The sequence below is a fragment of the Glandiceps talaboti genome, chromosome 22 (genome assembly GCF_964340395.1).
Source record: "Glandiceps talaboti chromosome 22, keGlaTala1.1, whole genome shotgun sequence".
Taxonomy (NCBI): domain Eukaryota; kingdom Metazoa; phylum Hemichordata; class Enteropneusta; family Spengelidae; genus Glandiceps; species Glandiceps talaboti.
Window position 1 is genome coordinate 1,105,787 of NC_135570.1, and position 12,517 is coordinate 1,118,303.

Genomic DNA, 12,517 nt, shown 5'->3' on the forward strand with positions numbered 1-12,517 from the left:
CCATGAAATTGAAGAACAGAGTATGTTTTTGTCCGTCCTACATTCTTCATCGGTGGAGGTGAACTCATTTGACCCGAGGTGTTATTAGGCATCTGGAGGGAAATTCTGAAAAGTTTTGACAGCCAGTGAAAACCTTTATTTCGCAAGAAAGGCAAAGGTTTCAAAATTCAAGTGCACAGGAAAATTATATATTTTCAATATGGCAACCTTTTCTCCGCCAAAATTGACGCTAGCCCAAGAAAAGAAGTTGTAAGTAGATACACAATACACATGTGACATTGAAGTCTGTTCACAGGCATGTGTTTCCCGAGATATGTATCAGAATGTTTTTATCAGAATACAATAAAATGTCGATAACATCGTTAATATTGACGTATTTAGCCAACTATATATGAAAGGGGTAAAAATACACTTGTTGCTGTGATCGCGCAGGTTCACTCACCGCGAAAGAAAACACGTGTTACTGTCACGTAAGAAGATGCTTTTTACTTTAAGATTTGTAAAAGATGTAATATAGTTTCTGAATTTCAGTTTCATTTTATAATTTAGCTGTCCAATTAATTATGTTGAAAGTGTTAAAAAATTAATCAGACAGAAAGAATTTTCTTTCTTTACAATGAGACTACCTCATTACTTGCAGAAGGCAAATTTTGGAGAAAAAATCTCTGTTTTGGTGGCTCTTGTTTATAACAGAAGTTTGTACTGTATTTGAAAAGAGAGTTGGCGAATATTGTTGCATTTAAGTTTTTTTTTTACCTTACTATACCTACAGAAAGAATACTATCATGTTTTTGTTTTAAAACAATTTACTGTGGGTCAAATTTTAGAAATCTTGAGGTAATGTGTTTACACAAGTATATGTGACCATGTAACATACCAAAAGAAGTTTTAGAAACCTTCCGTAGAAAAATAAACATGAAATAAAAACTCAGAAAGAAAATGAAAGAAACAAAAACTAGACAATAATCAAAACCCAATGAAATGGTACTAGTAGAAGTATTGTTTTTAGCACAACTGACTCAACTGAGGTGCAGTGTGCCATAGACATCAAGTTTTGTCTGTCTGTCTGTCTGTCTGTCTGTCTGTGTGTGTATGTATGTATGTATGTATGTATGTATGTATGTGTGTGTGTGTGTGTGTGTGTATGTATGTGTGTGTGTGTGTGTATGTATGTATGTGTGTGTGTATGTGTGTGCATGTTTGTGTGTATGTGAACATCTTAAAGTAAGAAACCACTAACCAATCGATTGATTTCAAATTTGGTAGGGACATTGCTTATGGTGGGTGTGTACAGTGGTTTTCAAGTTACTTCCAGACAAGTGATTTTCTGTCAAAATAAGTCGTCTTTCAGTAGTTTTAGATGGAAGTCTGAGGTGTGTTTATATAATGTTACATAATCACTTGGCTAAAGTTCATGGGATGTTCAGTTATCCTGTAGATTTTTTTCCATGTTTGAAGTGTGTTTCTCTCACTACATGTGTATGTCAGACATTGGGTTTCAGTTGTGTGCTTTGCCATTGGCAGTATTTTTAAATTTTGCTGCCTAAAGTTGATCTACCATTCCTTGACATGAATAACACATGTTGGTAACATTTTCCCATTGTATTTATTTCCCCATGAAGGAGTGAGAGAAGATGGACTGAAAAACTTGAAACGTTAGAGCAAAAAGAAGAAGTCTACAAACAGCATGTTTTGGCACCAGAATATAAACCAAGGTAAAGTAGATATTTGATATCAGTGTATTGTTAATGTCATCAGACAGTGTTTTCATAGAGAGTAGTTAGTCATTTAAATCTACCTGATTTCCCCAGTCATTGTATCAGGGTTCCTTACCGGTGTTTTCATAAAGGGCAGTTAGTTGGTAAAATCTACCTGAGTTTATCATACTCTGTCATTTTAACTAGGGTTACCTACCAGTGTGTTTGTTACAGGTGGTCAAATCTACAGCGTTCCCAGTCACTTTACCAGGGTTCCCAAACAAACTTATGATACCGTGTACGGAACTTTTACCATATTTCCTCAACTTTCCCAAACCTTACTGAAATGAAACAGTCAGATTATATACCTTGCATTTTAGGTGACATCATCATGTGTAGAATTGTTATTATTTGGCCAAATAAAAACTCCAAAAAAGATATTTCTTTATTCTCATCCACGTGACCACTTACAAGTTAGAGAGAATATAGTATTTGTTATGTCTGTCACTCTCCATAACAGCACAGAGAACAGTGAAACTAACCTCAAACATTATATTTTGTTATGTCTGTCACTCTCCATAACAGCACAGAAAACTGTGAAACTAACCCCAAACATTATATTTTGTTCACCAGACTAATAGATCCTAGTCCAATGTGGAGAGAGTTTGTTAGGCAGAAAGAAGCTTTCGGATTTGCTGATAGTTTCAATGAAGTAAGTATGAACTTAAAAAGTTGAACTTTAACTAGCTGCAACTAGGGTATTTTGTCATCAAATAACGAAAGATATATTCACAAAAATTGGTCTGTTACTTAACGAAAGATATATTCACAAAAATTGGTCTGTTACTTATAAAAAGATATCGTATCTGTTAATTAGTTGTCAATATTATCTGTAGGTAGTGTAGTGACAATCATTAAATCTTGATTGAAAGCTCACTTTTGAATGTCATCCTCTTAAAACTGTTCCAGTTGTAACTGGAGTATCATTTCTTCCGTAAGGAAGAGATGTATTAGGGGGTGAAAAAAAGTGTGTGTGTGTGTCCGTGTGAGTGTGTGGCTGTGTGTGTCTGTGTGTGTCATCGTTTTCTGTTTGTTGTCTTTTTGTTGTTGTTTGTTTATTTATTTATATGCTTTCTTGCTACATCTCATTTTTATAGGATATGCATGTATTTGCAGTTGATATGGATGAATTTGGTCAAAAAAGATACATAGTGACTTCATATCAACAACTAAAACACACAGTATTCCAGTGGAATGGAAATGAACCACCTCACTTCTATGAAATCATACCAGAAGGTAAAAAAACTTACTTGTATGAGTCGCACTAGAGGGTAAAATATTTACTTCTATACATGAATAGATATACTTAGCCAGGGCTTGAAATTAACTTTTTTCCTTGGTAGTCCCAGTGCGCTTCCAATTCCAGAAATTGGTAGCCCAAGGATGGTGACCAATAGTCTCATATTCCTGAACTGAAAACAGAATTCCACTATTGGAAATACATGTGTGTGTGTGTGTGTGTGTGTGTGTGTGTGTGTGTGTGTGTGTGTGTGTGTGTGTGTGTGTGTGTGTGTGTGTGTGTGTGTGTGTGTGTGTGTGTGTGTGTGTGTGTGTGTGTGTGTGTGTGTGTGTGTGTGTGTGTGTGTGTGTGTGTGTGTGTGTGTGTGTGTGTGTGTGTGTGTGTGCGTGTGTGCGTGCATGCATGCACAAGTTTAATTAAAATAATGTTCATAAATCTTCCATCCTTGAAACCATGCATAATCAGTGGTAGCCTGAGTGGGCTAACAGCTGCAAATTGTGGTAGCCCCATAACAAGAATTGGTAGGCATTGGACATGGGAGTACTGTTAATTTCCAGCACTGTAGTCTAGTCCTATACACATTACAATCATCTCCTCCATATAGTCACGTGGATTTCTCTAGTATTGAATTGTGTGATTTTTACCACCAACAGCGATAGTTTATGGTATAGGAACATTGATATAAAATTGATGATGTTATCACATCCTTACGTCACTTACATGTAAACTGGAGGTGGCCGAGTGGTTAAACCACTTGCCTCTTAACACTGCAACAGGGTTTGAACCCCATTCAGGGTTTGATTAAATTTACCACGCTGTAAGTAAGAAGAGTGTCATTCAGTTGACTGTATCGAAGGTTTTCCCCGGGTACTCCGTTTCCTCTTGCATTAATATTAAACCCATGAGGGATGGCCTTCACTTGACCTCTTGGGACATAAGAGTTTATATACTTAAAGAACTCATCAAGTATAAATGAAAGATTACTTAGTATATAGTTTGTATTAAACTGAACGAAGTAACACAACTGAATGTCAGTGTGTAATAGATTAATACTGACATGCACTAATCATCCTTTCCCATGCAGGAATTTTAGCTCGATTTTTTAAATTGAATTTGGCCGTTTGACTATACATGGAGACAGAGAGGTTGTAGAGAGTGACTGTACATATAGTTACTATACTGATTTATTTTTTATTGTTCACTTCATTGACAGGTGCAGCTTGTCATTTATATTTTGATTTGGAATACAGCAAGGAGTACAATACAAATTGTGATGGAGTACAAATGGTGAATACTTTAATAGAGGTAAGACTTAGATTTAGATTACAGTAAGGAGTAGAATACTTCACTACCGGGTTTGCAAGCATAGAGAAATCTTATGAAATTGTTCTTTGCCTCAAAGGCTAGCAATTTGCAGGGATTTGCAAGTTTGCAGGGTACTGCAAGCATGTCACAAGCTTGTAGCAAAGAGACTGAAACTTGACCTCTGGGTTTGCAAGCATGCACAAGCTTGGTGCAGTCTTCAACTAAACCCTACAAGCTGTCTACAAGCTTGTTGCAAACTTGTACATGCATGTAGCAAACTTGCGACTTTCGTACGGGATGTTGCTCTGTTCTTCTGGCAATATTGTACATTTATAAAAGCACACATTATCATATGCCATTCTACAAGCATGTGACAAGCTTGCAGAGCTGAGAGAAATCTTATGAAATATTTCTTCGAAATATTTCTTTTGGAGAATAATATAATTATACCAGAGCCAATAATCATGAAAAATTGGGGAAAGTAATGTCATATTTCGTACACAGCAGAACCAGTGACATAGACACGTGTTGTTGTGACGTAAAACGACCAGAGTATATATTCCATATTTTTTGTTCAACTTGGCTCATGCATAATATAATGAATATTATACTACACGAAAGCTAAGTTGGACCCTTTTGAACAAAAGCTATTGGATTTATTGCCTAGTCATCTTGTGTTATTGGTTCTGCAGTGCCCACAATATGAGTACAAATGTTTAATTAAACCCCTTATTTTTCTGGATATTTTAAAATTATACTTGTGCGCACACAGTATACTATTCTCCAATTTTTGTTTTCATTTAGCCAGAGAGTACTCCTGAATGTAAACACTGATATTCATATGTATGTTCACTTTGTTTATTTTATCTTTCATTCAGTGTGTTTGCCATTTTCTAGAAGAGATTTATGATATCCAGTGTGATAGAAGAAATGTGATTGATTTAGATTCTACGACAGACAAGAAGTTTAGTAGACATCTGATATTCCAACTGCCGGGGGCTGCTTTTAGAAATAATAGTCATGCAGGTAAGAGAACACCACTCTGAGTATTTTCACAAAGTTTGGCTTATGGTAGAGTCAGTTCATGATTTCACTGTCATATCACATAAATTGTGCATGAATTATAGTCATGCAGGTAGGAGAACACCACTCCAAGAATTTTCATAAAATTTGGGTTCTGATAGTCAGTTCATGATTTCACACAATGCCCTCTAAGCCAATTTGATGTCTCACTGACGCACACAATTTCTAGTGATGCACCAAAATTTGGTGTTCCCCTATCTCTTACTATGTAGTGACTCACAAGAAATCCCAGTTTTTCTCATTTTGACTCACAATGTGGATGACTCACAATAGAAAAGGGGTTCGGAAAACAGCAGTAATAGAAATGACAATACAAGCAAGTAGTAGAATACACTGGGAACTCTGTTCTTTATATGTACGTGCACTCCAACTTGTAACTGAAACTTACATCACACAAGAAATTTTGATGTGATCGTCTGCCTTATCGTCGGGCTGCGTGCTGAGTGATTGATTATGTATGCAGTATGACTATATAATGAGTTCATCAGAAACGTCAATAATGTTAACAACAACAACGTATAACACAAAATGTGAATCAATAAATGTAATTCACGACACACAACAACAAAATTTGGCTATCATTAGAGGAGGGCACAATGATTTCACATCACATAAATGTTGCATGATTGCTGAGAAACACCAAATTGATACTACATTTCATTTCTATTGTTCTCCCACTGCCGGGTCCACCATTGCCTCATGGGACGCAACAGACCTATATGTTCATTGGTTGATCACTGAATATTCATGACTCATAAGCAGTGTGCCCTCGAGTGATAGCCTAATTTTGTTGATGTAAGTCAAAATGTTACAAACTGGCATTTCTTGTGAGTCACCACATAGAGATAGGAGAACACCAACTTTTGGTGCATCACTAAATATTGTGTGCATCAGTTGTGTGTCAAATTAGCTTAGAGGGCAACTGGTAATATGTACTTATTATGTTTAGATTAATAGTGAATTACAACTAATGTATTTTATGACAGCATTGAAGCTATTAAAGACTTTGCTTGTAACTTTGTTCCTGATGTACGCCCCCACATTGCTAATTAATATACACAGTCACCTTTTGTTTTTTTCTCTCTGCGCAGGAAGTTTTGTGAACCATGTCTGTACGTCCATTGCCAATCACATTACGCGTTCAGTTTCCCATGGAACTGATGAAAACGACAATGAAGAGGCACAGAATAGCATTAGTGGGTCAAGTGAAAGCAGAGAAGAACCCAAAGTAAAAAGACTGAAAGTAGACAATATTGACCAAACAAAAGAACAGTGTTTCCTTTCACAGCATGATTTACAAAAATTGTTTATCAAAAACAAAAATGGTGAAAAAGTCATATTTGTTGATCAAGGTATGTATAAATTATTAAATATGTTATTTTCAGATTAAAGTGCTGTTTCTCTTTTTTTTTTAAATGTTGATGAATTAATAACAAAATGAAACATTCTTGTTTAGTTTTGTATCATCAGCTAACAAAGATGTTGCACATTTTTAGACACCCTCATATTTGGATCCAAAATTGATGCATATTACATTACACAGACATTCAGCTTGTGCTTAGTGAGAACATTATGACTGAAAACATTGCATAGCTTGCAAGAAGTATGTTTCCATAGGACTACACCAGTCTAAGTCTTCTGAGTGTATTTTAATCGTTGCTACAAAGATGAATCTGTGTCTTTTTATGGTATGAGGGCTTTCATCTTTGTAAGTGTATTTAGATTTATTAAGTTATGACTGATGATGGGGTTGTCAGTGGCTGACTGCATTTAACATTATGAAATGACACTTGTTACAAATAGGGAAAGTAAACAAGTGAATTGGATTAATAAGGTCAAAAAAAAATTTATCTGGTTCTGGTCAGGGTAAACTTTCTAAAGTGGTGTGACGACGCGAATTTTTTTTTTTCCTAGGTTTTTTTTTTGGCAAATTAGTAAATACACATTTTTTTGACACTTTACATACTCTGTTCTATCATATTTATCTCTTGAAAAACTTTCTTTTTCTTCGAAGCAGTTTAGGCTTTGTATTTAAGCAGTCATGGCGTGTAGGGTAGATTTCAGCTGCTTGTTCTCCTGATATCAGGAATAAATAAGGAATGGGAAAGCAAAAATTATCGGAAAAAAAAGGATCGACACGAGGATATTCAGGGCACGTGCGCGCTGACCAAAACCAGATATATATATTTTTTGGCCTAACACTTGGCACAGCATGTTGGAAGTACAGAAACTTATACTTTATTTCATGGTTTGATATAAACAGCTCTATGGCTTCTTTACATGTACATAGAATGCCACGGACATTTGAAATTCATTTGTGAATGTAATGAGCTATTATGTAAAGAGGCTATAAAACTGTTCTTATCAAACCATGCAATACATACAAGTCTGTTCTGTACCAACATGCCATGCCAAGTATTATTAATCTAATTCATTTGTTTAATACATTCTCTGTTTGTAAAAGTTCCACTTGATTAGTGCTTGGCTGGTACTGGTTGTGATAAATTTGGATTAATAAGTTTTTACATTTAATTGCTGTCAATGTCCATACCGATATTAATCTTTTCTAGGTGTATACACTCGAAATAGAAATTTCAGATTATTCAAATGTGCTAAGGAAGGGAAGCCAAATATCTTAGAGCTGTCTGCAGAGAATCAATATCAACCTAAACTAAGTTCCAACAGCAGGACACCCATGGAGCACCAAGTCTTTTTAGATTCCTTGATAAGCAATGTCTCGTAAGTATTTGGATTGTACAGTGGTTTTGCTAAGGACAGTATGTAGGTAAAATCTACCAGAGATCCACAGTGGTTCTCTATCAGTGTTTTGCTAAGGACAGTGTGTAGGTAAAATCTACCAGATATCCACAGTGGTTCCCTATCAGTGTTTTGCTAAGGACAGTGTGTAGGTAAAATGTACCAGAGATCCACAGTGGTTCCCTCTCAGTGTTTTTGTTGAGGATGGCAAGTAGATAAAATCTACCAGAGTTCCCCAGTCATTTTACCACTGTTACCAGTGTTCTTGCTAAGGGTGCTAAGTAGGTAAAATCAACCTCAGTCCACCAGTTACTTTAAAAGGGTTCCCTATCATAACTCTAATGTTGGTTTTTACATATCAATTTTTTCAATCAGTGTTTTCGATTAGTTTTATTAGGAAAGCTGAAAATAGTTGGAACTAAATGTCCCACGACATGTAGAGTTACTTGTATATGCCTACTATGTGAATACGGCATGGTTATCCGAAATCTCATGATACATGAGACTTATATTAGCTAACAGATATCAGATATGTTCATGGACTCGGGGTTCATACCTACTTATGACAATTTCTACTCACAGAGTCAAACAATTTCTTTGAAGCGAATCACAAATTTTTGCTTATATCTTGTCAGCATTGTGAGGGGTGTACTACAATAGGCTATTGTCATACCAGATACAAGTATTGTGAGGGGTGTACTACAATGGGCTATTGTCATACCAGATACAAAGATTGTGAGGGGTGTACTACAATAGGCTATTGTCATACCAGATACAAGGATTGTGAGGGGTGTACTACAATAGGCTATTGTCATACCAGATACAAGGATTGTGAGGGGTGTACTACAATGTGCTATTGTCATACCAGATACAAGTATTGTGAGGGGTGTACTACAATGTGCTATTGTCATACCAGATACAAAGATTGTGAGGGGTGTACTACAATGTGCTATTGTCATACCAGATACAAGGATTGTGAGGGGTGTACTACAATGTGCTATTGTCATACCAGATACAAAGATTGTGAGGGGTGTACTACAATGTGCTATTGTCATACCAGATACAAGTATTGTGAGGGGTGTACTACAATGGGCTATTGTCATACCAGATACAAGAATGTTGATTAAAACTGCAAATGGAAGGAGTGGATAGCAAATATTTTTACAATGGTTGTAAACATGGTAAACATTTTAAAAGCAGCATCATAGTGCTGGTAATTTTATTTACTGCCCCCCCCCCCACCCCGCCACCAGACCTATAGCAACACAATAATTCTACATAGCTTTGTATCCCCAATCCCATACAGAGCATATCAATATTATATATTTTCCCCCTTTTCAGGTTCAGTTCTAAATTGCAAATATTAGATTGTGAGAGTGATTTTGTAAGAAGAGCTGTGAAATTAGATTCATCCATTGACCCAAGTCACAGTAAGGATGGAGATGTAGGAAGTAGCAGTACTCCAAAAACAACGGGTAAATATGATACAGTTTACGGATGATTGCACAATGTCACACGAGCTCAATAAGGACAATTGTACAATGTCACACGAGCTCAATAAATGAACTTTGTTATGTTAGGAGGAGAGGGGGTCTGGCATCAATGCAATTGCTGAACTTCAATTTTTGCACTTCTAACCAAATTTTGAAAACTTTCCCACCTTCAATGATATTGATAACAGGTTCTTTATATACTACTGAGATGTTGACAAGTTGTTCCAATTTATTGCTAACATGATAAACAGTGCTGGGTTTCCAGTTTGTATTTTAATGTGTACACTGTGTTTTTACACTGTATCGATCGTAATAATGTGGCTGCTACAACTTTCACCATGGTTTACTCTTGTATAAACATGTCAACTTGTGAATGTTTGTTTAGCTGAGGTTTTTTTTTGCCTATATGAATGAAGTTCATCTATTGAGCTGTGAGTAGAAAATACTGATATCACAAAACTATCAACAGAATGTATTGTCTGTTAAAGTGATAACAAATTACAACAAAGGTATTGATATTAAATAGTTTGTTTATTCCTCATTAGGCCACAAGCCAAAATGATAATTATGAAAAACAGAATACAGTATAACAGGTTGAAACATGTTGCAAAACTTATCAAGCAATATCAAGGGTTCATATAACCAAAAAAAACTTGAAATAACAGACCAAAACAAAAGCAAAACACACACACACACACACACACACACACACACACACACACACACACACACACACACACACACACAAAGAAACAAGCAAGCAAGCAAACAAGCAGGAAAACACGCGTACGTACGTACGTACGTACGTACACACACACACACACACACACACACACACACACACACACACACACACACACACACACACACACACACACACAACATATGCATGGAGAGCAATGTCTTAATACCAAAGTTAAGTGTGCTTCAGTAATACAATACTGTACAGCCTAAACTACACCCAAATATGTATCAACTCAGTTTGTGCCCCCTTGTAGGAACATCATGCTCTGGATATCTGTGGGGGATTTATTTTCAAAGTGTGTTTAATTTTGTTTATTTTGCAGCAGAAGATGTTGTTGAAGGATTGCAGAATTCTCCCTACCCAGATTTAGATGACTTTATCACGACACAAATCAACAAAGGTGGAATACAAGGAGAGATTCGTAAATGGACCTACTTTACCCAGGGAGGATTGATTGTTTATGATATACTTAAAAATAGATGGTGTGGTAATATTGGTCGTCAACATAAAAGTAATAACATCATGTGAGTTATATACACATGTTTATATATCCTATTGTGTATTAAAGTGGCTATATGGATGAGGATTGGGTAATTATTTGGGATTTTTAATTTATAAAACTATTTTATCATGACTTCCTACTTGGAAAATCAATGTGAAACAACATATGTCAAATCCTTGTTTGTAACTCAATAAATTGCAAAAGCTTAATAAATGTATAAAATCTATGTTATTATATGTACAATAACAAACGTTTTACGTATGTTTTAGCTTTTTGCAAAGTTTTGAGCTACAAATACTGATGGATCTAAAACAGACCCCTTAGTATAATGACTATTTATTTTGATAGGATACTGGTGGATCTAAAACAGACCCCTTAGTATAATGACTATTTACATTGATAGGATACTGGTGGATCTAAAACAGACCCCTTAGTATAATGACTATTTATTTTGATAGGATACTGGTGGATCTAAAACAGACCCCTTAGTATAATGACTATTTATTTTGATAGGATACTGGTGGATCTAAAACAGACCCCTTAGTATAATGACTATTTATTTTGATAGGATACTGGTGGATCTAAAAACAGACCCCTTAGTATAATGACTATTTATTTTGATAGGATACTGGTGGATCTAAAACAAGGCGTATTTTATCAAAAATGTCATGATCCCGATTGTAAAGCACAAAACTACAAAAGTACAGACCTGTCAGTGCCATCACAATATCTACCTACTTTCTCTGATGACGTGGATGATGATGAACTTCTTAAAATTCTTGTGGAGCTGGAGAGAGAAGGAGCCAGTGATAGTGATTGCCATAGCAATTGAAATTCACCCCAATAAGTTGGTGATGAGGAAGAAGATAGGGATTGTATACCCTGAATATTTCTTTATACAAGTATAGCTGAAATTATTCATGCTGTTCCATCGATTGTTCTCTTTGTAGTCACAAGAACTAAATGCTGTTCTATCAATTGTTCTCACTCCTTGTAGTAACAAGACTACAAGATATAGCTGAAATTATTCATGCTGTTCCAGCAGTTGTTCTCTTTGTAGTTACAAGAACTAAATGCTGTTCTATCAATTGTTCTCACTCCTTGTAGTAACACAACTACAAGATACAAGTATAGCTGTAATTGTTCATGCTGTTCCATCAGTTCTCTTTGTAGTTACAAGAATTAAATGCTGTTCTATCAATTGTTCTCACTCCTTGTAGTAACAAGACTACAAGATATAGCTGAAATTATTCATGCTGTTCCAGCAGTTGTTCTCTTTGTAGTTACAAGAACTAAATGCTGTTCTATCAATTGTTCTCACTCCTTGTAGTAACAAGAACTAAATGTAGTTCATGAAATGTTCTCACCCATTGTGGATAACCATTGATAGTTCTAAAATTGATTAGATTTTTATTTCATAGTGATCATGTAAATTATTTGTCTGGAAACAATGCGAAATGATTACCATAATTCATTTTTGGTTATTGAGCAATAAATATTTGTTGTAGTAATGATGACAGTTCTAGTATCATATCAGCTGTATATCAGTTTTATTGAGTTGTGATTTTGTTAAAAGTCCTGTCAATGTCTGAGAAAGAGTACTGGCATTAATGATTTGAAAAAAAATATCACCTA

The 12,517-nt window shown here is 35.5% G+C and overlaps 1 protein-coding gene across 1 annotated transcript; it reads left to right on the forward strand.

Moving 5' to 3' along the window:
- The first annotated feature begins 13 nt into the window (after window positions 1-13).
- LOC144452147 (DNA-directed primase/polymerase protein-like) lies at window positions 14-12,517 on the forward strand. Its single transcript, XM_078143183.1, has 11 exons — window positions 14-249; window positions 1,623-1,715; window positions 2,331-2,409; window positions 2,855-2,993; window positions 4,211-4,302; window positions 5,181-5,328; window positions 6,477-6,737; window positions 7,956-8,124; window positions 9,484-9,617; window positions 10,703-10,904; window positions 11,474-12,517. The coding sequence occupies exons 1-11, from the start codon at window positions 200-202 to the stop codon at window positions 11,712-11,714; spliced, it is 1,608 nt and encodes a 535-aa protein (XP_077999309.1). The 5' UTR covers window positions 14-199; the 3' UTR covers window positions 11,715-12,517.

Coding starts and splice junctions, on each gene's coding strand:
- LOC144452147 (XM_078143183.1), top strand. CDS start 200: ATGGCAACCTTTTCTCCGCCAAAATTGACGCTAGCCCAAGAAAAGAAG. Junction 250..1,622: donor CTAGCCCAAGAAAAGAAGTT/GTAAGTAGATAC, acceptor TTCCCCATGAAG/GAGTGAGAGAAGATGGACTG. Junction 2,410..2,854: donor TTGCTGATAGTTTCAATGAA/GTAAGTATGAAC, acceptor TCATTTTTATAG/GATATGCATGTATTTGCAGT.